At 41.5% G+C, this 24,617-nt stretch overlaps 1 protein-coding gene and 1 pseudogene across 6 annotated transcripts in view; both read left to right on the top strand.

Annotated features, from left to right (window-relative positions):
- IP6K1 (inositol hexakisphosphate kinase 1) overlaps positions 1 to 24,617 on the top strand; it is an 82,357-nt gene that overhangs the window by 48,228 nt on the left and 9,512 nt on the right. For 2 of the 6 annotated variants that reach the window (XM_068557777.1, XM_068557778.1), the window contains exon 2: positions 11,790 to 12,140. The exons of 1 other annotated variant lie outside the window; for it this stretch is intronic. In XM_068557777.1, the coding sequence (XP_068413878.1) occupies positions 11,918 to 12,140 (223 nt within the window). In that variant the 5' untranslated portion in view covers positions 11,790 to 11,917. Of the gene's footprint in view, positions 1 to 11,789; positions 12,141 to 12,335; positions 12,529 to 24,617 lie in introns of those variants that run through there. 3 more of the 6 variants (XM_068557783.1, XM_068557781.1, XM_068557782.1) reach the window with 3 other exon arrangements.
- On the top strand, positions 15,897 to 16,746 carry LOC137773254 (aminoacyl tRNA synthase complex-interacting multifunctional protein 2-like; annotated as a pseudogene).

The following is a 24,617-nucleotide window of genomic DNA, read 5'->3' on the forward strand; positions in this document are numbered from 1 at the left end:
GTGCATGTGTCTTTTTGAATTACGGTTTTCTCTGGGTATATGCCCAGTAGTGGGATTGCTGGGTCATATGGTAATTCTATTTTTAGTTTTTTAAGGAACCTCCATATTGTTCTCCATAGTGGCTGTATCAATTTACATTCCCACCAACAGTGCAAGAGGGTTCCCTTTTCTCCACACCCTCTCCAGCATTTGTTGTTTGTAGATTTTCTGATGATGCCCATTCTAACTGGTGTGAGGTGATACCTCATTGTAGTTTTGATTTGCATTTCTCTAATAATTAGTGATGTTGAGCATCTTTTCATGTGCTTCGTGGCCGTCTGTATGTCTTCTTTGGAGAAATGTCTATTTAGGTCTTCTGCCCATTTTTGGATTGGGGTGTTTGTTTCTTTAATGTTGAGCTGAATGAGCTGTTTATATATTTTAGAGATTAACCCTTTGTCCGTTGATCCGTTTGCAAATATTTTCTCCCATTCTGAGTGTTGTCTTTTCGTCTTGTTTATGGTTTCCTTTGCTGTGCAAAAGCTTTGAAGTTTCATTAGGTCCCATTTGTATATTTTTGTTTGTATTTCTATTACTCTAGGAGGTGGATCAAAAAAGATCTTGCTGTGATTTATGTCAAAGAGTGTTCTTCCTATGTTTTCCTCTAAGAGTTTTATAGTGTCCAGTCTTACATTTAGGTCTCGAATCCATTCTGAGTTTATTTTTGTGTATGGTGTATCTAATTTCATTCTTTTACATGTAGCTGTCCAGTTTTCCCAGCACCACTTATTGAAGAGACTGTCTTTTCTCCATTGTATATCTTTGCCTCCTTTGTCATAGATTAGTTGACCATAGGTGCGTGGGTTTATCTCTGGGCTTTCTATCTTGTTCCATTGATCTATGTTTCTGTTTTTATGCCAGTACCATATTGTCTTGATTACTGTAGCTTTGTAGTGTAGTCTGAAGTCAGGGAGTCTGATTCCTCCAGCTCCGTTTTTTTCCCTCAAGACTGCTTTGGCTATTCGGGGTCTTTTGTGTCTCCATACAAATTTTAAGATGATTTGTTCTAGCTCCGTAAAAAATGCCATTGGTAATTTGATAGGGATTGCATTGAATCTGTAGATTGCTTTGGGTAGTATAGTCATTTTCACAATGTTGATTCTTCCAATCCAAGAACATGGTATATCTCTCCATCTGTTGGTATCATCTTTAATTTCTTTCATCAGTGTCTTATAGTTTTCTGCATACAGGTCTTTTGTCTCGCTAGGTAGGTTTATTCCTAGGTATTTTATTCTTTTTGTTGCAATGGTAAATGGGAATGTTTCCATAATTTCTTTTTCAGATTTTTCATCATTAGTGTATAGGAATGCAAGAGATTTCTGTGCATTAATTTTGTATCCTGGAACTTTACCATATTCATTAATTAGCTCTAGCAGTTTTCTGGTGGCAGTTTTAGGATTCTCTATGTATAGTGTCATGTCATCTGCAAACAGTGACAGTTTTACTTCTTCTTTTCCAATTTGTATTCCTTTTATTTCTTTTTCTTCTCTGATTGCCGTGGCTAGGACTTCCAGAACTATGTTGAATAATAGTGGCGAGAGTGGACATCCTTGTCTCGTTCCTGATCTTAGAGGATATGCTTTCAGTTTTTCACCGTTGAGAATGATGTTTGCTGTGGGTCTGTCATGTATGACCTTTATTATGTTTAGGTAGGTTCCCTCTATGCTCACTTTCTGGAGAGTTTTTATCATAAATGGGTGTTGAATTTTGTCAAAAGCTTTTTCTGCATCTATTGAGATGATCATATGGTTTTTCTTCTTCAATTTGTTAATATGGTGTATCCCATTGATTGATTTGCGTATATTGAAGAACCCTTGCATCCCTGGGATAAATCCCACTTGATCGTGGTGTATGATCCTTTTAATGTGTTGTTGGATTCTGTTTGCTAGTATTTTGTTGAGGATTTTTGCATCTATATTCATCAGTGATATTGGTCTGTAATTTTCTTTTTTTGTAGTGTCTTTGTCTGGTTTTGGTATCAGGGTGATGGTGGCCTCATAGAATGAGTTTGGGAGTGTTCCTTCCTCTGCAATTTTTGGGAAGAGTTTGAGAAGGATAGGTGTTAGCTCTTCTCTAAATGTTTGATAGAATTCACCTGTGAAGCCATCTGGTCCTGGACTTTTGTTTGTTGGAAGATTTTTAATCACAGTTTCAATTTCATTACTTGTGATTGGTCTGTTCATATTTTCTGCTTCTTCCTGGTTCAGTCTTGGAAGGTTATACCTTTCTAAGAATTTGTCCATTTCTTCCAGGTTGTCCCTTTTATTGGCATAGAGTTGCTTGTAGTAGTCTCTTAGGATGCTTTGTATTTCTGTGGTGTCTGTTGTAACTTCTCCTTTTTCATTTCTGTTTTTATTGATTTGAGTCCTCTCCCTCTTTTTCTTGATGAGTCTGGCTAATGGCTTATCAATTTTGTTTATCTTCTCAAAGAACCAGCTTTTAGTTTTATTGATCTTTGCTATTGTTTTCTTTGTTTCTATTTCATTTATTTCTGCTCTGATCTTTATGATTTATTTCCTTCTGCTAACTTTGGGTTTTGTTTGTTCTTCTTTCTCTAGTTTCTTTAGGTGTAAGGTTAGATTGTTTACTTGAGATTTTTCTTGTTTCTTGAGGTAGGCTTGTATAGCTATAAACTTCCCTCTTAGAACTGCTTTTGCTGCATCCCATAGGTTTTGGGTTGTCATGTTTTCATTGTCATTTGTCTCTAGGTATTTTTTGATTTCCTCTTTGATTTCTTCAGTGATCTCTTGGTTATTTAGTAACGTATTGTTTAGCCTCCATGTGTTTGTCTTTTTTACGTTTTTTTCCCTGTAATTCATTTCTAATCTCATAGCGTTGTGGTCAGAAAAGATGCTTGATATGATTTCAATTTTCTTAAATTTACTGGGGTTTGATTTGTGACCCAAGATGTGATCTATCCTGGAGAATGTTCCGTGCGCACTTGAGAAGAACGTGTAATCTGCTGTTTTTGGATGGAATGTCCTATAAATATCAATTAAATCTATCTGGTCTATTGTGTCATTTAAAGCTTCTGTTTCCTTATTTATTTTCATTTTGGATGATCTGTCCATTGGTGTAAGTGAGGTGTTAAAGTCCCCCACTATTATTGTGTTACTGTCGATTTCCTCTTTTATAGCTGTTAGCAGTTGCCTTATGTATTGAGGTAGACAGTGTATTGTCTGATACAATGTATTGTATCTCTTGTAGACAGCATATATATGTATCTTGTTTTTGTATCCATTCAGCAAGCCTGTGTCTTTTGGCTGGAGCATTTAATCCATTCACGTTTAAGGTAATTATCGATATGTATGTTCCTATGACCATTTTCTTAATTGTTTTGGGTTTGTTTTTGTAGGTCCTTTTCTTCTCTTGTGTTTCCCACTTAGAGAAGTTCCTTTAGCATTTGTTGTAGAGCTGGTTTGGTGGTGCTGAATTCTCTTAGCTTTTGCTTGTCTGTAAAGCTTTTGATTTCTCCATCAAATCTAAATGAGATCCTTGCCGGATAGAGTAATCTTGCTTGTAGGTTCTTCCCTTTCATCACTTTAAGTATATCATGCCAGTCCCTTCTGGCTTGTAGAGTTTCTGCTGAGAAATCAGCTGTTAACCTTATGGGAGTTCCCTTGTATGTTATTTGTCATTTTTCCCTTGCTGCTTTCAATAATTTTTCTTTGTCTTTAATTTTTGCCACTTTGATTACTATGTGTCTCGGCGTGTTTCTCCTTGGATTTATCCTGTATGGGACTCTCTGCGCTTCCTGGACTTGGGTGGCTATTTCCTTTCCCATGTTAGGGAAGTTTTCGACTATAATCTCTTCAAATATTTTCTCTGGTCCTTTCTCTCTCTCTTCTCCTTTTGGGACCCCTATAATGCAAATGTTGTTGCATTTAATGTTGTCCCAGAGGTCTCTTAGGCTGTCTTCATTTCTTTTCATTCTTTTTTCTTTAGTCTGTTCCATGGCAGTGAATTCCACCATTCTGTCTTCCAGGTCACTTATCCGTTCTTCTGCCTCAGTTATTCTACTATTGATTCCTTCTAGTGTAGTTTTCATTTCAGTTATTGTATTGGTCATCTCTGTTTGTTTGTTCTTTAATTCTTCTTTGTTAATCATTTCTTGCATCTTCTCGATCTTTGCCTCCATTCTTATTCCGAGGTCCTGGATCATCTTCACTATCATTATTCTGAATTCTTTTTCTGGAAGGTTGCCTATCTCCACTTCATTTAGTTGTTTTTCTGGGGTTTTTTCTTGTTCCTTCATCTGGTATATAGCCCTCTGCCTTTTCATCTTGTCTGTCTTTCTGTAAATGTGGTTTCTGTTCCACAGGCTGCAGGACTGTAGTTTTTCTTGCTTCTGCCGTCTGCCCTCTGGTGGTTGAGGCTATCTAAGAGGCTTGATGGGAGGCTCTGGAGGTGGGTAGAGCTGACTGTTGCTGTGGCGGTCAGAGCTCCGTAAAACTTTAATCCACTTGACTGTTGATGGGTGGGGCTGGGTTCCCTCCCTGTTGGTTTTTTGTCTGAGGCAACCCAACACTGGAGCCTACCTGGGCTCTTTGGTGGGGCTAATGGCAGACTCTGGGAGGGCTTACGCCAAGGAGTACCTCCCAGAACCTCCGCCGCCGGTGTCCTTGTCCCCACGGTGAAACAGAGCCAGCCCCCGCCTCTGCAGGAGACCCCCCAACACCAGCAGGTATGTCTGGTTCAGTCTCCCCCAGGGTCACTGCTCCTTCCCCTGGGTCCCGATGCACACACTATTTTGTGTGCGCCCTCCAAGAGTGGGGTCTCTGTTTCCCCCAGTCCTGTCGAAGTCCTGCAATCAATTCCCACTAGGCTTCAAAGTCTGATTCTCTATGAATTCCTCTTCCCGTTGCCGGACCCCCAGGTTGGGAAGCCTGACGTGGGGCTCAGAACGTTCACTCCAGTGGGTAGACTTCTGTGGTATAAGTGCTCGCCAGTCTGTGAGTCACCCACCCAGCAGTTATGGGATTTGATTTTACTCTGATTGCGCCCCTCCTACCGTCTCACTGTGGCTTCTCTTCTGTCCTTGGACGTGGGGTATCCTCCTTGGTGAAGTCCAGTGTCTTCCTGTCGATGATTGTCCAGCAGCCAGTTGTGATTCTCGTGCTCTCGCAAGAGGGAGTGAGAGCACGTCCTTCTACTCTGCCATCTTGGTTAATCCTCTCTAAATAAAGTAAAATAATTTTCAATCCGGTACACACAATGCTACAAACTATTTCCATAGAGAAGGACAGTTTCCTTTTCACAAAAACAAGATTTCCTCACCAAATATTTTATCAAGTCATGGCAGAAATGGTGAAGTCTCATCAGAAAAAGAGTGAACAGGTACTCTGGCAGCAGAGCTGAAAACACTGATTGTAATTTCTGCTCTAGACTGAATGTTTGTGTCCCCCACAAATTCATATGTTGAAACCTAATTTCCAATGTGATGGTGTTTGGAGGTGGGACCTTTGGGGCTGATTAGGTCATGAGGGTGGAGCCCTCATGAATAGAATTAGTGCCCTTATAAAAGAGGCCCCAGAGAGCCCTTTCATCCCTTCTACCACATGAGGACACAGTTACTCATCGAACATCAAACCTGCCATTGCCTTGGTGTTGAACTTCCCAGCCTTTGGAACAGTGAGAAACAAATTTCTGTTGTTTATAGGCCACCTAGTCTATGGTATTCTATTACAGCAGCCCAGACGGATTAAGACAGTTTCCTAGGGATTCTTCTCAAAACCCTAAGAATGTAACTCCTTGTAATTACTTCCTTTCAGTACTCCTTAATGCCCCCAAAATGAGAAATGCCCTATTTCTGCCAAGGACAAAAAGGTGTAGAGAGGAAGAAGAATAGTACATTTCCCTTCAACTCTGAATCTGGGCAAATGCCACTTCAGACTTTCATGTCAAAGAATTAGGCTGTAGGAATTAAATACTAATTGCAATTGCTTTTCACTTCTGCATGTTTGTCAGTCACAGCAAAGGGCCATCGGGATGACTGGGGAAAGTGGGAGCCTTTTTGCGTCCTGGAGATGCTTTTAATAAATGCCAGCTTTCTGCTGGTCTTAGAAACTGGGATGGCGGCTCACAAGTTCCTCCACACTGTATGGTTCCTGGGTCTGTCTGAGTAGTGGAATTAAAGTGGCTATTTTGTGGGACTTCCCTGGTCTGAGTAGTGGAATTAAAGTGGCTATTTTGTGGGACTTCCCTGGGACTTCCAGTGGTTAAGACACCACGCTTCCTCTGCATGGGGCACGGGTTCGATCCCTGGTTGGGAAACTAAGATCCTGCATGCCACGCAGCGTGGCCAAAAACTAGGGGGGAAAAAGTGGCTAATTTGTAATTTTCAAGCACTATTCTTCGTTCCTTTCCTTGACACCCAGGAAACCAGTGCTTGCCAGCATAGAGGTCTGTATCTGTAGAGATTCCACCTTTCCAGAGAAAAATCTTTATGTTACCTGGGAAGTAGACAAGACAGGTAACTTGGAAACACGTTTACATGGGAACACAGCTACACAGAAAAGTGAAACTTGGCCATGATTTCTGTAGTGACGCAGGTCTAAGATGCCACATAAGGAAAAAGAGTACCATTTATAAAGTTTTCCCCAGGGAAAGCCTTTGGAGTTTTGTTTACAAAACCAAACCAAACCAAAAACATATTCTGGTAGGGAGTTGTTTTTGGTTTGTTTTTAGTTTAACCCATGGCAGTGAAACCAGAGTCCCTCATGATTGCAGTTATGTGATATTTTTGATACTTTGTAGCTTTTAAAGAATTCACAAGTTTTTCTTTTTTTATATATTTATATTTTTATTTTTATATATTTTCTTTATTTCAAAAAATTTTTTTAAATTTTATTTATTTTTGGCTGCGTTGGGTCTTTGTTGCTGCATGCGGACTTTCTCTTAGTTGCGGCGAGCGGGGGCTACTCTGTTGTGGTGCGCGGGCTTTTCATTGCAGTGGCTTCTCTTGTAGTGGAGCACAGGCTCTAGGTGCGCGGGCTCAGTAGTTGTGGCTCGTGGGCTCTAGAGCGCAGGCTCAGAGTTGTGGCGCACAGGCTTAGTGGCTCCGCGGCATGTGGGATCTTCCTGGAGCATGGCTTGAACCCGTGTCCTCTGCATTGGCAGGCGGATTCTTAACCACTGCCCCACCAAGGAAGTCCCTTTATTTTTATGACTGCATCAGGTCTTATTGCAGCATGTGGGATCTTTTCGTTGCAGCACGCGGGCTTCTCTCCAGTTGTGGTGCATCGGCTTCTCTCTAGTTGTGGTGTGTGGGTTTTCTCTCTCTAGTTGGTGGCGCGTGGGTTTCAGAGCGCCTGGGCTCTGTAGTTTGCGGCATGCAGTCTCTCTGGTTGAGGCATGCGAACTCAGTAGTTGTGGTGCGTGGGCTTAGTTCCCCCGTGGCATGTGGGACCTTAGTTCCCCAACCAGGGGTTGAACCCATGTCCCCTGCGTTGGAAGGCGTATTCTTTTTTTTTTTTTTTAATTATTTATTTATTTATTTATTTATTTTTGGCTGTGTTGGGTCTTCGTTTCTGTGCGGGGGCTTTGTCCAGTTGCAGCAAGCGGGGGCCACTCTTCATCGCGGTGTGCGGGCCTCTCACTGTCGTGGCCTCTCTTGTTGCGGAGCACAGGCTCCAGATGCGCAGGCTCAGTAGTTGTGGCTCACGGGCCCAGTCGCTCCGCAGCATGTGGGATCTTCCCAGACCAGGGCTCAAACCCGTGTCCCCTGCATCGGCAGGCAGACTCTCAACCACTGCGCCACCAGGGAAGCCCTGGAAGGCGTATTCTTTACCACTGGACCACCAAGGAAGTCCCCACAAGTTTTTCTTTATGCTAGTAGTTTCTTAAGTCTAGAAAAGACTGCAGAAGCTGTTGACATCTTGAATGGCATAAACTACTTGAAATCAGGTCAGTGTATTTGCAGAGGACAGTCTGCAAAATATTTGAGAATTAATTACACTCTGGGAAATATGATTTATTGACTACATGGTATTTAGATCCGTTTGTAAAAAAAAAAAAAATAATGAGCAGTAAGGTCCTGAAGTGGCAAGAGTATAAATTTCTTTTATGGTCTGCCTCCTGAAGCATAGTAGAATCAGTTCTAAACTAATTATTTGGATATTTGGACAGGTTCATTTCTACGTATGAGAGAATGAATTTTCTGTTGGTCAGGTTCTTTTTTAGTATCTTGGTACCAGCGCTATGGACCAGACATAATTCACATTCTCTGCCTTCAGGGACACTTTATAAAGCAGCATTTTTCATTTTGGGGCTTATGGAGAATATGCCCTTTGTCATTAGTGAAAGAGCTTGTTCTTCATTTGTTGGAAGTTTCCTTGTTGTCATCAGAAAACAGTTAGTGACCTCTTTATGTGCAAAGTGTATTAACTGGAGATCTGGGGATTTTGATGCAACTATTTCTGGCCTTTCATTTATGATGGTTTTGACTGCAAGTGACAGAACATCCTAATGCGACTGGCTTAAAGCATAAAGGGAAATTTATTTTTGTTACATAACAGGATATCCAGTACTTTAGTGACAGCATCATGGGCCCTGATGTTTTCTTCCTGTTCTGTATGCTCAGCATGTTGGCCTTGTCTTAGGCAAGTATCTTTTAGAGTCACAAGGTGGCTGCAGTAGTCTCATATATCACGTGCAGACAGAATAATATCCTGAGGAAGAGGAGGTACCCCTCTCTCATGTTAAGAGCAAGGTATCTTTTCCCAGAGAATCCCTGGCCAACTTCTCCTCATCTCATTGGGAAGAAGAGAGTCACATGCTTTTTCCTAAATAAGCTCGTAAGAACTGAGGTACTGTTCAAGATTCTCCCTGAACTAGAATGGAATTTCACATTCCCTTGAGGTTTGACTGCCTGAACAAGATTGGGACTCTATTAGGAAAGGAATAGTGGAGACAGACACCATCATCCATAGCCCTCTCAGTCCACGGTTTTTACAGCGGGCCTTGGTGGACACCAGAGTTCAGGAATGACCTCTGGTTGTTTATCAAAAAGAGTCAGAGCTTTTGCTATTTCCAGAACTTTCAAGGCTGGGCAGTAGGTGAGTCAAGCCCAAGCCCTTCACCTACGTCGGCATATCCCCCAGGGTTGGCAGTGGGCATGTCTTCATGAGGAAACTTGAAGTTTCTTACTTCAAGTGACATACAAGGCTCCACACCTTGTAGGCCAGGGCTTCACAGAGGTTGAGAGAGTTCTGGGCACTTCCACTTTTTCAGGTTCCCAGTTTATTTAAAAAGAAAGGCCAAATCAGAGCTATAGAAATGTGGTATATTTTACATGTTTACTTGTAAGAAAATATTTCAAACACAAAAACAGTACCATGACTTTATGTAGACATCAAGGGGAAACAAAATATCAAAGTCTACATCTGACTGGAGATTGAACTTCTTCCTTTCAGTCCTGTGGGGGCTGCAGAGGATGCCACGGATCTCTCAGAGTCCAAGGAATGGCCCTAATGTCCAACTCTTCTGGGGCACTTGGCACTGTTGACCCCTCTCCTAAACCAGATACCCACTGACCCAGGCTAGAAAGTCTGGCACCTTCTTGGTATCCCATCTGTGGTCAGAGGCAATCCCAGGGTGAAGAGGAGCCAGGGCAGGAGCCGACTGACATTGCTAACTAGAGTCCACTGCCACAGTGGGCACCTCCAGGAACCCTGAGATAAGCCTTCCGCAATTGCTTTCTGCCCTAAGCACTGCCACTGTGCTTTCATATTTTATTTTCATATTGTTGTGCTTTTACTCACTGTGGTCCTCTTTCTGGAATTATTTTAATTCATTCTAACAAACCTTATTTTGAGCACTACTGTGTGCCAGGAACTGCCTTGGATCCTAGATGGAGTTAAGAGAGAATGGTTTGGTGGTGGTGACAGATGACAAAATAGATGACATTACAGTGATTTATTGCTGCCTTAGAGTTGGCACAGGGTGCCGTAGGAGTCGCAGAGGTGTACATCAAACTCTTGTTTCAAGAGAATGGAGTCTCAAAAAACTCCCTGAGACAGGGAGTTGCTTTATCCTGAAGGAGGACTAAAAAATGAATAGCTTTAAAGTGGTGCTGATCTGTTTGTGGGAGTGGGAATGGAGAATAGTTTATTTTTGTTGATAGCGGTGAAATAGAACATAGTTTCCTGGGCAGCTTTGGATTAAGAAAATTTTGCAGTTTTGCAACAGTGTTCTTGTATAGCTCATTTTGCCCATAATTATGAGGTTCAGAAAAAAAAATAGTTTATTATCTCTTGAAGATAAAACCATATTTCTGCTCTATATTTTCTTTTTCTTTTTTAGTCTTGATCTTTCAGAAGTTGTCTTGCCTACTACATTCCTTTTTAATTTTTTTTTAAATTTTATAGAAGTATAGTTTATTTACAATGTTGTGTTAATTTTTTCTGTACAGCCAAGTGACTCAGTTACACACACACACACACACACACACACATATATATATATATATATATATATATATATATATGTTCTTTTTCATATTCTTTTCCATTATGGTTTATCACAGGATATTGAATATAGTGCCCTGTGCTATACAGTAAGACCTTGTTTATCTGTTCTATATATAATAGTTTGCCTCTGCTAATCCCAAACTCCCAATCCTTCCCTCCCCCACCCCCCCCACCTACTACATTCCTAATTTTTAAAATATATTCAGTATTAAGTTGCCCACTATATTAACTTTCTTGAGAGAAGACTGACATTAAAAGGAGGTTATTTAAGTACAAAGAGCTTTTCTTTGTCCCTAGAGTCAAACAGAAAGGGAAGCTCTGTGGTGCTAGACATGGTCATAAATTGATGGCTATAGATTTAAAGTAGAAGAAATATGAAGCCTGAATTCCTTTCAGAAAAACAAAACATTTTTAAAAAATATTTATTTATTTATTTTGACTGCACCAGGTCTTAGTTGTGGCACGTGGGATCTTAGTTGCGGCATGTTTTTTCGTTGCGGCATGCAGGATCTTTTAGTTGTGGCATGAGGGCTCTTAGTTGCGGCATGCAGACATCTTAGTTGCGGCACGTGGTCTTCTTAGTTCCGGCATGTGAACTCTTAGTTGTGGCATGCATGTGGGATCTAGTTTCCCCACCAGGGATCAAACCCAGGCCCCCTGCATTGGGAGCATGGAGTCTTACCCACTGGACCACCAGGGAAGTCCCAAAACAAAACCTTTTTATGCTTCTACAACGCAGGAAGGAATGGCTTTTCCTGTCTGGTCCTTGGCACCTTCAGCAGAAAAGTTGGGAATCTAGAATGACCTGATTTCTCAGGCAAAAACCCTTCCTTTGAGTCAGGGAAGAGACCCTTACCAGTACTGAGTATTGTGAAAAATCCGAACAGAATGAAGTGGTGTTGCTTTCTGTTTTTTTCTTGAGCTCTTAACTGAATGTGAAGTAAACAGGGATAGTTGCCTTCCTGATGGCTACAACATACTGTAGCTCTAAAATCAAATCCTTTAGAGAACTTAGAAGGGATCTGAGAACTAGGAAAGGAAGAGAATATGGGCTTCTGTGCATAAAAAGACGGATGGAGGAGACCAAAATTACATCATTCAACAGAAATTGACTCAGCTACCTCTCATGCATCAGGCAGTGTTGTACATACTGGGGAACACATAGCAGGGAACAAGACAGAATCCCTGTTGTTCCTCAGGAGTGGATATTCTGTGAACTCCAGGGAAACTGTAACTTGCCTGGTGTTTTGATTCCCTCTTTTCCTCTCTTCCCTCTGTTAGGAGAGAAGAATAAGCTGAACAGACTCTGACCGTTGGTTTTCAGCTCGCCAGGACCTTCTACCTAACTCTCCTTTCGTGGCTCATGTGCTGCATCCTCTGCTCTCAGTGTGCAACTGGCCCCCAACGCAATGTGTGTTTGTCAAACCATGGAAGTGGGGCAGTATGGCAAGAACGCAAGTCGGGCCGGAGACCGGGGAGTCCTCCTGGAGCCCTTCATCCACCAGGTGGGCGGACACAGCAGCATGATGCGCTACGACGACCACACTGTGTGCAAGCCCCTCATCTCCCGGGAGCAGCGCTTCTACGAGTCCCTCCCTCCCGAAATGAAGGAGTTCACCCCTGAGTACAAAGGTCAGTCACTGGCCAGTTTGGAGACAGCAGCAGCTATAGGCCCTCAGCTCAGTTTTCCTTGTTCTGATGGCCATGTGGTGTGATTGTAGGTCTCTGTTGTCTCAAAGCAGCAGAGTCACTTTGTTAAGCAAAATTTGAAGCTGAAAGCATCAGCAAGGTCTTTAGATCTTGAAAATTGAATTCATTGATAGGTAAACCTGAGAAGAATTCACAGCATTAAGTCCCATTGGTGAAGAGCATGCTGTTGTCAAGGAGGTTTCCCTGTTTGCTGGAATGGTCTAGGAGAGAAGGGGCAGCACTTATCTGGTCCCAGAGGAGGAAGAATTGGATGCTTTCCAGGCTAAGGCGATGAGACAGCTGGCGAGGAGGCTCTGTGGAGCTTGTGTATGTATGTGCTGGGGGATGAATTGATGGTAAGAAATCTACAGAAGGACTGGGGCCTGGAGGGTCCTAACTTTTAAAGGAAAAATAATCTGTTTTAAAATGTAAATTAACTTTATAGACTAGAACCCCGTGGATATATACCAGAATTTAAGGTACTTGATTTTCAAATCTGATTTTTGTCACTATGATTATATATTTTTATGATTGCCTCTCATGTGTAAGTTATGTTTTTTGTTCTGTTTTTTGTTTTGTTTTGGCTGTGCCACATGGCTTGCGGGATCTTAGTTCCCTGACCGGGAATTGAACCCGGGCCACTGAAGTAAAAGCACCTAGTTCTAACCACAGGGCTGCCAGGGAATTCCCTGTGTTCTGTTTTTTGGTTTTGTTGTTTTTTTTTTAGTTTATTTATTTACTTTTGGTTGCATTGGGTCTTTGTTGCTGTGCGCGGGCTTTCTCTAGTTGTGGCGAGCAGGGGCTACTCTTCGTTGCGGTGCGTGGGCTTCTCATTGCAGTGGCTTTTCTTGTTGCGGAGCACGGGCTCTAGGTGCATGGGCTTCAGTAGTTGTGGCATGCGGGCTTCAGTAGTTGTGGCTCACGGGCTATAGAGCGCAGGCTCAGTAGTTGTGGCGCACAGGCTTAGTTGCTCCGTGGCATGTGGGATCTTCCGGGACCAGGGCTCGAACCTGTGTCCCCCGCATTGGCCAAGCGGATTCTTAACCATTGTGCCACCAGGGAAGCCCCTGTGTTCTGTTTTTCAACTTTTCCAAAGCAGTATGAATTCAGTCATGTTTGTACCATCCTTTACTTGGGGGATCCTCGATTTAGAAAAACCAATCCATATTGGTATTGACTTTTGTTTCCTTAAATCTTTAATTGTGAAATATACATAACATAAACATTTTAAAATATTTTATTTATTTATTTAAAATAAATTTATTTATTTATTTATTTACTTTTGGCTGTGTTGGGTCTTCGTTTCTGTGTGAGAGCTTTCTCTAGTTGCGGCAAGCGGGGGCCACTCTTCATCGCGGTGTGCGGGCCTCTCACTATTGTGGCCTCTCGTGTTGCGGAGCACAGGCTCCAGACGCGCAGGCTCAGTAGTTGTGGCTCACGGGCCCAGTTGCTCCGCGGCATGTGGGATCTTCCCAGACCAGGGCTCGAACCCGTGTCCCCTGCATTGGCAGGCAGATTCTCAGCCACTGGCTGCGTTGGGTCTTCGTTGCTGTGTGCGGGTTTTCTCTAGTTGCGGTGAGCGGGGGCTACTCTTCGTTACCTTGCGCAGGCTTCTCATTGCGGTGGCTTCTCTTGTTGCGGAGCACGGGCTTAGTTGCTCCGCAGCATGTGGAATCATCCCGGACCAGGGCTCAAACCCGTGTCCCCTGCATTGGCAGGTGGATTCTTAACCACTGCGCCACCAGGGAAGTCCACATAACATAAAATTTAACCATTTTTTTTTTAAAGTGGTTGCACCTTGTCTTTTTTTTTAATTGAAGTATAATTGATTTACGATGTTTGTTCATTTCTGCTGTACAGCAAAATTTACCGTTATATAATTTAGTGGCATTAAATACATTCACAGTGCTGTATACCATTACCATTATCTATTTCCAGAACTTTTACATCATCTCAAACAAAATCTCTATACCCATTAAATAACTCCCCATTTCCCTCTCACCTGAACCCCTGGTACCCCCTAATCTACTTTCTGTCTCTACAGATTTGCCTGTTGTAGAGATTTCATACAAGTGGAATCATGTAACGTTTCTCCTTTTGGGTCTGGCTTATTTCACTTAGCATAATGTTTTCAAGGTTCATCCACCTTGTAGCATGTGTCAGAACTTCATTTGTTTTTATGGCTGAATACTATTCCAGTGTCAATATATGCCACATTTTGTTTATCCGTTCATCTGTTGATGGACACTTGGGTTGTTTCCATCTTTTGGCTAATGTGAATAATGCTTCTGTGAGTATTTATCTGAGTCTCTATTTCCAATTCTTTTGAGTATGTAGGAGTGGAATTGCTGAATCATATGGTAATTCTGTGTTTAACTTTTTTGAGGAACTGTCAAACTGTTTTCCATAGTGGCTGTACCATTTGACATTCTTACCAACAGTGTTCCTATTTCTCCACATCCTTACAAACCCTTATTTTCCATTAAAAAAAAAAATTATAGCCACCCTAGTAGGTGTGAAGTGGTGTCTCATTGTTTTCTTTTGATATGCATTTTCTTAATGATTAATGAATGATGTTGATGTGCCATTGGCCATTTGTGTATCTTCTCTGGAGAAATGTCTATTCAAGTCCTTTGTGCAGTTTTGAATTGTATGGTTTGTTATTATTTTCAAAACAGAATCAGAATAATACTGAATTTGGAGGAATAAATATTCTAAGGCTGCAAAACGAGAGAGAAGCCAGAATCAAACACACTGCTGTCCCTAAGTGGCTAAGAAACAACAGTTATAAATGCTTTATAAATGTGGCTTTAGCCGCCTACTCATCCACACTCAACACATCCATGGCCAAATCTTCTGCTATAAATATGCCAAAACCAGAAAGAGAACTGCAAGCCGTGTTAGCTCATGGAGTCCTTCTGATGCTCAGGGAAAAAAAAAACCCTGAAAATGGAGTTGAGCCCCTGGCTCCAAAGAAATGTTTTCTAAATCACAACCACCAGAATTGGGACAAGTTAGAATTTCAAGGTGCCACCCAGGGAAGGATTGTCAGTCATAGATTGGTTCAGTTTTTCCCCCAACCTGCTCTCAGACTGGGGAACAGAAGTCTTTAAAAGCCATAGCAAATCCTTAGTATCTACCTGATTTTTTTTTTCCTCAGGCTGCGTTTTCACTAGGGAAGAATAAATACACTTTCTCAAAAATACAATTAAATTAAAATTGATCCCTTCTTTTTAAGTCAAATGAAGTCCAGTTTATTCAGAGAAAATGGAAGATATGATGGGTCCAATTCATGTATTTCAAAGACTGATACCATAGGGTTTTTACCTTTTTTTGTTTTTGTTTTTGGCTGCACCACGTGGCATGTGGGATCTTGGTTCCCTGACCAGGGATCAAACCCGTGCCACCTGCAGTGGAAGCACAAAGTCTTAACCACAAGACCGCCAGGGAAGTCATTTACTTTTTATTTTGAAATAAATTTAAAATTACAGAAAAGTTGCAAAAATAATAAGAGTTCCTCTAATGGTCCCATGATGCCGATGTACTAAGTAAAGCCCTGTAATTGTGTGGCTCACCTCTCTGTGTAGATGCACGTACTGGCTCCCCAGTGTGCATGGCAGGACCATGAGCCCCGTGCTAGATGCAGGAAGAGTCTTCAACCTATTGAGTTCCGCCAAGATACTTTATTTTTTCCACCAAGATGATATTCTAAAGTATCTGTATGAATTGAAAGCTGCAGTCGATGGTCTCTCCAAGATGATTCAGATGCCAGATGTGGATTTGGATATTACCAACATAATCCAAGCTGACGAACCCACTGCTTTAGCTACCAATGCATTGGGCTTAAATTCGGTGTTTGGAAGAGACTACAGGGCACTGAAAGACATCTTGATCAACACAAACCCAGCCTCCCCTCCCTTCCCCTCCCTTCCCCTCCCTTCCCCTCCCTTCCCCTCCCTTCCCCTCCCTTCCCCTCCCTTCCCCTCCCTTCCCCTCCCTTCCCCTCCCTTCCCCTCCCTTCCCCTCCCTTCCCCTCTCTTCCCCTCTCCCTGCTTGTATTGCACTGGCTGCTCTGTGACCACTAGAGTCCTCTCTACTGTTCACACACATTCAGCAGTCAAGAGCACGCCAGAAAACCTTCGTAAGTGCTGGGTTTTACTCTTAATTTGGAAGAATGTGCTAAAGACTCAGATGAAGTTCAATATCCAAATGATGTATCCCATTGAAGGAGAAGGGAACATGCACATTTTTTGTTTTCTGTTTGGCCAGAAGCATAATGCTGTAAGTTTAACCCTTATAGATAGCTGGGTAGATAGAGCTATTTTTCAGCCAGAAGAGGGAAGCCACTGTGTTCTGCTCCATGAATTCAGCTTTTGGGAAGAGCTCCTGGCTTCTTGGGAATGAACTCACTGTGGCAGAAATTGTGCTGTGGTCTGTTCTCCAGCAGACAGGAGGCTGCAGTGTGATGGTGCCAGCCAACGTGCAGAAGTGGATGAGGGCCTGTGAAAACCTGGCCCTTTTTAACACTGCCCTTAAGTTCCTTAAGTGAATTTCAGTACCTGATTTTAAACGGTTTAGATTTTAAGTATGATGCTGTTTCATGCCGATTGTTAGTAAAGGGACTTATACTAAAATCAGAGTCTTTACTTAGGCTGGTTGTCTAGTATCAATAAACAAAAGCATCATTAAAAAATACATAACCATAGTATAATTTATAATTACCAAAGCCAGGAAAGGAACATTGGTATAATACTATTAACTAATCCGTACATTTTATTCAAATTTTGGCTGTTTTTCCACTTATAAATTTATTTATTTATTTTTGGCTGCATTGGGTCTTCGTTGCTGCGCGCGGGCTTTCTCTAGTTGCGGCGAGTGGGGGCTACTCTTCGTTGCGGTGTGCGGGCTTCTCATTGCGGTGGCTTCTCTTGTTGTGGAGCATGGGCTCTAAGGTGCACAGGCTTCAGTAGTGTGGCACGCGGACTCAGTAGTTGTGGTTCGTGGGCTCTAGAGTACAGGCTCAGTAGTTGTAGTGCACGGGCTTAGTTGCTCTGCGGCATGTGCGATCTTCCCAGATCAGGGCTTGAACCCGTGTCCCCTGCATTGGCAGGCGGATTCTTAACCACTGCGCCACCAGGGAAGCCCCCCCACCTTTTTAAAAAATATTTATTTATTTATTTATGTTTGGCTGCATTGGGTCTTAGTTGCAGCATGCGAGATCTTTGTTGCGGCAGGCGGGCTTCTCTCTAGTTGTGGCGCGCGGGCTCCAGAGCACGTGGGCTCTATAGTCACGGCATGTGGGCTCTCTAGTTGTAGAGAGTTGGGCTCAGTAGTTGTGGCATGTGTACTTAGTTGCCCTGCGGCATGTGGGATCTTAGTTCCCCAACCAGGGATCAAACCCGCGTCCCCTGCATTGGAAGGCGGATACTTAACCACTGGACCACCAGGGAAGTCCTGACCTCGACACTTTTGAAGAGTACTAGTAGTTATTTTGTAGACTGTCCCTAAATTTGGATTTGTCTTATCTTTCCTCAGGATTAGATTGAGGTTGTATATTGGGTTGGCCAGAAAGTTCATACGGGTTTTTGTCAGATGTCACAGAAAAACCCAAACGAACTTTCTGGCCAACCTAATATTTTGGGGCGATAGAAATGATCCTGTGTCCTCTTCAGTTCATCATATCACAAGGTACATACCTTGTTACTGGTGATTTAACTTTTTTTTTTTTTTTTTAATTTATTTTTGGCTGTGTTGGGTCTTCGTTGCTGTGTGCGGGCTTTCTCTAGTTGCAGTGAGCGGGGGCTACTCTCTGTGGCGGTACATGGGCGTCTCATTGCGGTGGCTTCTCTTGTTGCAGAGCACGGGCTCTAGGCACACAGGCTTCAGTAGTTGTGGCACACGGGCTCAGTAGTTGTGGCTCATGGGCTCTAGAGCGCAGGCTCAGTAGTTGAGGCTCATGGGCTTAGTTGCTCCACGGCATGTGGGATCTTCCCGGACCAGGGCTCAAACCCGTGTCCCCTGCATTGGCAGGCAGGTTCTTTTTTTTTTTTTAGAAATTCACGTTCTTTTATTTATTTATTTATTTATTTATTTATGACTGTGTTGAGTCTTCGTTTCTGTGCGAGGGCTTTCTCTAGTTGCGGCAAGTGGGGACCACTCTTCATCGCGGTGCGCAGGCCTCTCACCATCGCAGCCTCTCTTGTTGCGGAGCACAGGCTCCAGACGCGCAGGCTCAGTACTTGTGGCTCACAGCCCCAGTTGCTCCGTGGCATGTGGGATCTTCCCAGACCAGGGCTCGAACCCGTGTCCCCTGCATTGGCAGGCAGATTCTCAACCACTGCGCCACCAGGGAAGCCCGGCAGGCAGGTTCTTAACTGCTGCGCCAGCAGGGAAGCCCCCCCATCATTTTTGACTATTGCTTTACTTTCAGTTACAGCAAGATGTTCCAGGCTCATCTTGTATTTTTCCTGTCCAGATTCAGGAGCCAAATACTTCTGCAACAAGCTCTTCTTCCTTTTAGGAATGGTATTTAGAAAAAACAAGATCTTGGTGCTAGATGTTCTGATTGCCACTGGAATACCTTTGCCTTTAGCCCCTTTCAACACACAGGTTTAGAAAATACATGTATTAATACTAACCCACAATTACACATATATTTCTTGATTGCCAGAAGTACAGGTATTTTTAAAACTCAGCTAAGGAAAAATGCCAGTAATAGTCTATATTTTGGCAATAGGTTTGAAGAGGGATTTTCATTTACTTAGTATGACCAGCGGTAGTTATCAAGTGTTACTTCTTTTTTTTTTTCAGTATTTTATTCCATGCCATGCCATGCCATTCCATTCCATTCCATTGGGTCTTCGTTGCTACGTGCGGGCCTTCTCTAGTTGCGGCCAGCAGGGGCTACTCTTCGTTGCAGTGCACGGGTTTCTCATTGTGGTGGCCTCTCTTGTTGCGGAGCATGAGCTCTAGGCACGCGGGCTTCAGTAGTTGTGGCACATGGGCTCTGTAGTTGTGGCTCGCGGACTCTAGAGCTCAGGCTCAGCAGCTGTGGTGCACAGGCTTAGTTGCTCTGCGGCATGTGGGATCTTCCCGGACCAGGGATCAAACCCATGTCCCCTGCATTGGACTGCTAACCACTGCGCTACCAGGGAAATTCCAAGTGTTACTTCTTAATAGTACTAAATATGAGGTTCTAGGCTTCTGTATAGTTATTCAAAACTTTGCCTCATTCATTTTTCAGTTACCAGTACTTACTGAGCATCTACTAGATGCCAGGCCCTGTGCTCATTAGTGTAAAAGACAAAAAAGGCCCATACCTTTATGGAGCTTACATGCTACTGTGAGAAACAAAGAATAAACAAATTATAGACAAAACAATTATAGATTGTGATAAGTACTTTGAATAAAATAAGTCAGGTTCTGTAATTGAAAATAATAAAGCTTCCAAAACAGAGCACTTGATATAGAATGATCATTGAAGGAGTGTCTGGGGAGACTTAAAGGACTGAAGGATGAGGAGCAGCTGTGGGCAAAGGACAATGGAAAGAACATTCCAAGCTTCCACTCATAAACAAAAGCCCTGAGGTAAAAAACAACAGGGCTTCCCTGGTGGTGCAGTGGTTGAGAATCTGCCTGCCAATGCAGGGGACACGGGTTCGAGCCCTGGTCTGGGAAGATCCCACATGCCGCGGAGCATCTAGGCCCGTCAGCCACAACCACTGAGCCTGCGCATCTGGAGCCTGTGCTCCGCAACAAGAGAGGCCGCGACAGTGAGAGGCCTGTGCACCGCGATGAAGAGTGGCCCCCGCTTGCCGCAACTGGAGAAAGCCCTCGCACAGAAACGAAGACCCAACACAGCCAAAAATAAATAAATAAATAAATTTATAAGAAAAACAACAACAACAACTAGTTCTAAGAACTAGTCTACCTCTTTTTGCCAATTAAGAGTTAAGAAACAAAAGCAATTATACTCCAATAAAGATGTTAAAAAAAAAAAGTTAAGAAACAACCCTATTCATAAATGGTCAAAGGAGTTGAATAAACATTTCTCCAGAATAGATACACAAATGGCCAATAAGCACATGAAAAGATAATCAACATCATTAGTCATTAGGAAAATGCAAATCTAAACCACAATAGAGACTACTCACAACCGGTGGATGGCTATTAAAAAGAAAGAAAACTAACACAACATTGTAAAGCAACTATATTCCAATAAAAATTAATTTGAATAAATAAATAAAAATACATTAAAAGAAAGAAAAGGAAGGAAGGAAGACAGGAAGAAAGGAAGGAAGAAAGAAAGAGTGGCAAAGATATGGAGAAATAGGAACATTGCTGGTAAGAATGTCAAATGGTACAGCCACTATGGAAAAACAGTTTGACAGTTCCTCAAAAAGTTAAACACAGAATTACCATATGATTCAGCAATTCCACTCCTACGTATATACTCAAAAGAATTGGAAATAGAGACTCAAACAGATACTTGTAATACTCACAGAAGCATTATTTACAATAGCCAAAAGGTGGCAACAACCCAAGTGTTTGATTGGGTTGAACAGACGAATGGATAAATAAAATGTGGCATATATTTACGCTGGAAGAGTATTCAGCCATAAAAACAAATGAAGTTCTGACACATGCTACAAGGTGGATGAACCTTGAAAACATTATGCTAAGTGAAATAAGCCAGACCCCAAAGGACAGACATTACATGATTCCACTTGTACGAAATATCTACAGTAGGCAAATTTGTAGAGACAGAAAGTAGATTAGAGGGTACCAGGGGTTCAGTTGAGAGGGAAATGGTGAGTTATTTAATGGATATAGAGATTTTGTTTGAGGTGATATAAAAGTTCTGGAAATAGATAACGAAAGTGGTTATATACAACATTGTGAATGTACGTAATGCCACTGAATTTTACATTTAAAAATGGTTAAAGTGACAAATTTATGTTATATATGTTTTTACCACAATTTTAAAAAGTAAAAAAAAGTATATTAAAGAACCCCCGAAAACCTCCACCCAAATGTAATTCTCTGTGTTTAAGCCAATCTTACAAATGCCAAGAAAATTAGGGCTTATATCAAATAAAGTAAAGGACCATTGATTTTCATTTTCCTACCTGAGTTCTTTCTAGGTGTGAGTAATGAGGTAAAAAAAAAAAAAAAATCAGGATCAAAATAATACATATTTTTTAAACTAGTGGTAGGTTGCATGGCTCATTTAATTACCAGATCTTACCCACTCTTGGAAGGATCTTCTTCCTGTTCTACACATAGCATAACTATTTCTCCCTTGATCAGGTATGATGCTCTGTGTCAAGGTGTTCAATGGTATGTGCCTGCAGAGAATTAAAGGTTTCTATTACAGCTTTAGATGGCCCTGCAAGACAAAAAGAAATTTTAAAGGAGAGAATGATACATTTGAGTATATAAAATTAAAAAGTTTTATCAAAATACACTTTTAAAGAAAATTAAGAGCTATTTACATCACATAAAACTGACTGAGGATTTGTTTCTAGAATGTGTGTGTATGTGTATGCAATTCAAAATCAATAGGAAAAAAGACAATTCAGTAGGAAAATGAGCAAAAATAAAGAAAATCAATGAAAACTAAAGACCAAAGGCTAGGATAAATCTCTAGCCAGACTGATTAGGAAAAAGAAAAGACATAAATTTCCAATATCAGAAATGACAGATGTGGGACTTCCCTGGTGGTCCAGTGGTGAAGACTTCACCTTCCAATGCAGGGGATGTGGGTTCGATCCCTGGTTGGGGACCTAAGATCCCACATGCTTCACCGCCAAAAAAACAAAATATAGAAGCAATATTGTAACAAATTCAATAAAGACTTTAAAAATGGTCCACATCAAAAAAGAAATCTTAAAAAAAAAAAGACAGATGTGTCATCACTGCAGTTTCTACCGATATTTAAAAAAATAAAAATATTATGAACAATTTTATGCAAGTAAATTCTACAACTTAGATGAAATAGACAATTTCTTGCAAGACACAAACTATGAAAACTCACTCAAGAAGAAATGAATAATCTGAATAGCTCTATGTAGTAAACAAATTGAAATTGGATTTTAAAGCATTCTAGCAAAGAAAACTCCAGGCCCACACAACTTCACTGGTGAAGTCTACCAAATATTTAAGAAATACTACACAAACTCTTCCAAAAAGTTGAAGCAGGACTACATCTCTACTCGTTCTATAAGGCTATTACAAGAAAATTAATGTCCTAGACGAAGCTAAATTTAAAAAATTTGAACAAGATTTTAGCAAATTGAATCCAAGAATATATTAAAAGGACAATATGTCGTGACCAAGTATGGTTTACCATAGGAGTAATGCAGGGTAGGTTTAACATTCAAAAGTTAATGTAATTGACCATATTAATAAACTAAAAAAAGAAAAATCATATGATTATCTCAGTAGATGCAGAAAAAGTACTTGACAGTATCCAACATACATTCTTTTTTTAAATTTATTTTACTGAAGTATAGTTTATTTACAATGCTATGTTAATTTCTGCTGTACAGCAAAGTGATTCAGTTATACATATATGTACATTCTTTTTCATATTCTTTTCCATTATGATTTATCACACGATATTGAATATAGTTCCCTGTGCTGTACAGTAGGACCTTGTTATTTAATCATTCTGTATATAATAGTTTGCATCTGCTAATCCCAAACTCCCAACCCATCCCTCCCCCCCCACCCCCACAAGTCTGTTCTCTCTGTGTGTGAGTCTGTTTCGTATTGTAGAAAAGTTCTTGTCATATTTTAGATTCCACATGTAAGTGATATCATATGGTATTTGTCTTTCTGACTTATGTCACTTAGTATGATAATCTCTAGGTCCATCAGTGTTACTGCAGGTGGCATTATTTCATTCTTTTTTATGGCTGAGTAATAGTCTGTTGTCTATATGTACCACATCTTTATCCATTCATCTGCTGATGGACATTTAGGTTGTTTCCATGTCTTGGCTATTGTGCATAGTGCTGCTGTGAACGTAGGGGTGCATGCATCTTTTTGAATTACAGTTTTGTCCGGATGTATGCCCTGGAGTGGGATTGCTGATCATCTGGCAACTCTAGTTTTTTGAAGAACCTCCATACTGTTCTCCATAGTGGCTGCACCAATTTACATTCCCAAAAACAATGTAGGAGGGTTCCGTTTTCTCCACACCCTGTCCAGCATTTGTTATTTGTACATTTTTTAATGATGGCCATTCTGACTGGTGTGAGGTGGTACCTCGTTGTAGTTTTGATTTGCATTTCTCTAATAATTAGCCATGTTGAGCATCTTTTCATGTACCTGTTGGCCATCTGCATCAACATCCATTCTTGATAAAACAACAAGAGTAACAAAACTCTTAGCAAAGTGGGGATGGAAAGAAAGTTCCTCAAACCGGATAGAGGGCATCTATGAAAACCTACAGCTAGCTTCTTACTCAGTGATGAGACAATTGCTTTAACCCCTAAGATCAGGAACGAGACAAGAATGTCCATGCCCTCCATTTCTAGTTGACATATAACTTGGAGGTTCTGGCCAGCGCAGTTAGGCAAGAAAATGAAATAATAAAAGACATCCAGATTGGAAAGGAAGAAGTAAAACTGTCTTTATTTTCAGACAACGTAGAATTCTGTCTTCAGCCAAACTATCAGTCAAGTGTTGGAGTAGAATAAAGTCCTGCAAAGGACTCAGAAAATTGACCTCCTGAATACTCTTTCTTAGGAAGTTACTTGAAGATGTATTCCACTCAAATAAGGAGGAAACCAAGAAAAAGGGGAAAAGGAGAGGACGTAGAAGGAACAATTCTCACTCTGGTCAGCTGCAGCAAGGAGGGGCCCAGCATGGGAGCTATGTGGCAGGCCTGGAGGACACTCTAGATCAGAGTACGAGGGGGAGCCCAGGAAACAAAGAATATTGTAGACCAGAGGGCATTCAAGCTTGAACAGAACTGAAGCTCTGGAAAAGACAAAGAGAAGAAGTTATAAAGGCAAAAAACTGTAGGAGAGGCAGTCATCTGTGTAAGGAAGCCAGGACACAGTTGTGAAGCTCACTAAAGTGAGGTGTACATTTAAACAATGTAATGAGAAGGTAAGAAAAAAGAATCTATTTCACCTTAACGTCTTAAGGATTTTTTTTCCTAAAAGAGACCAGGGATTGGGGCAGTGCCCTCCTGGAGAAGGAAATGGGCCAAAGAGAAGGATATTCTTGGTCTGGCATACTGACATATTCCTAAATGCTTCTCACTGATTCTCACATAATGCTGATTTTGCACACCAAGAGTGTAAAACAAGAAGTGTAGCTGACAGAAGGTTGGATATGGAAGTTAGATGAAGGGCAGCCTAGACCATTTTAAGAACAAATAACAAAAAACTCCTTGATTTCTAGGTA

The sequence above is a fragment of the Eschrichtius robustus genome, chromosome 12 (genome assembly GCF_028021215.1).
Source record: "Eschrichtius robustus isolate mEscRob2 chromosome 12, mEscRob2.pri, whole genome shotgun sequence".
NCBI classification, from domain to species: Eukaryota; Metazoa; Chordata; class Mammalia; order Artiodactyla; family Eschrichtiidae; genus Eschrichtius; species Eschrichtius robustus.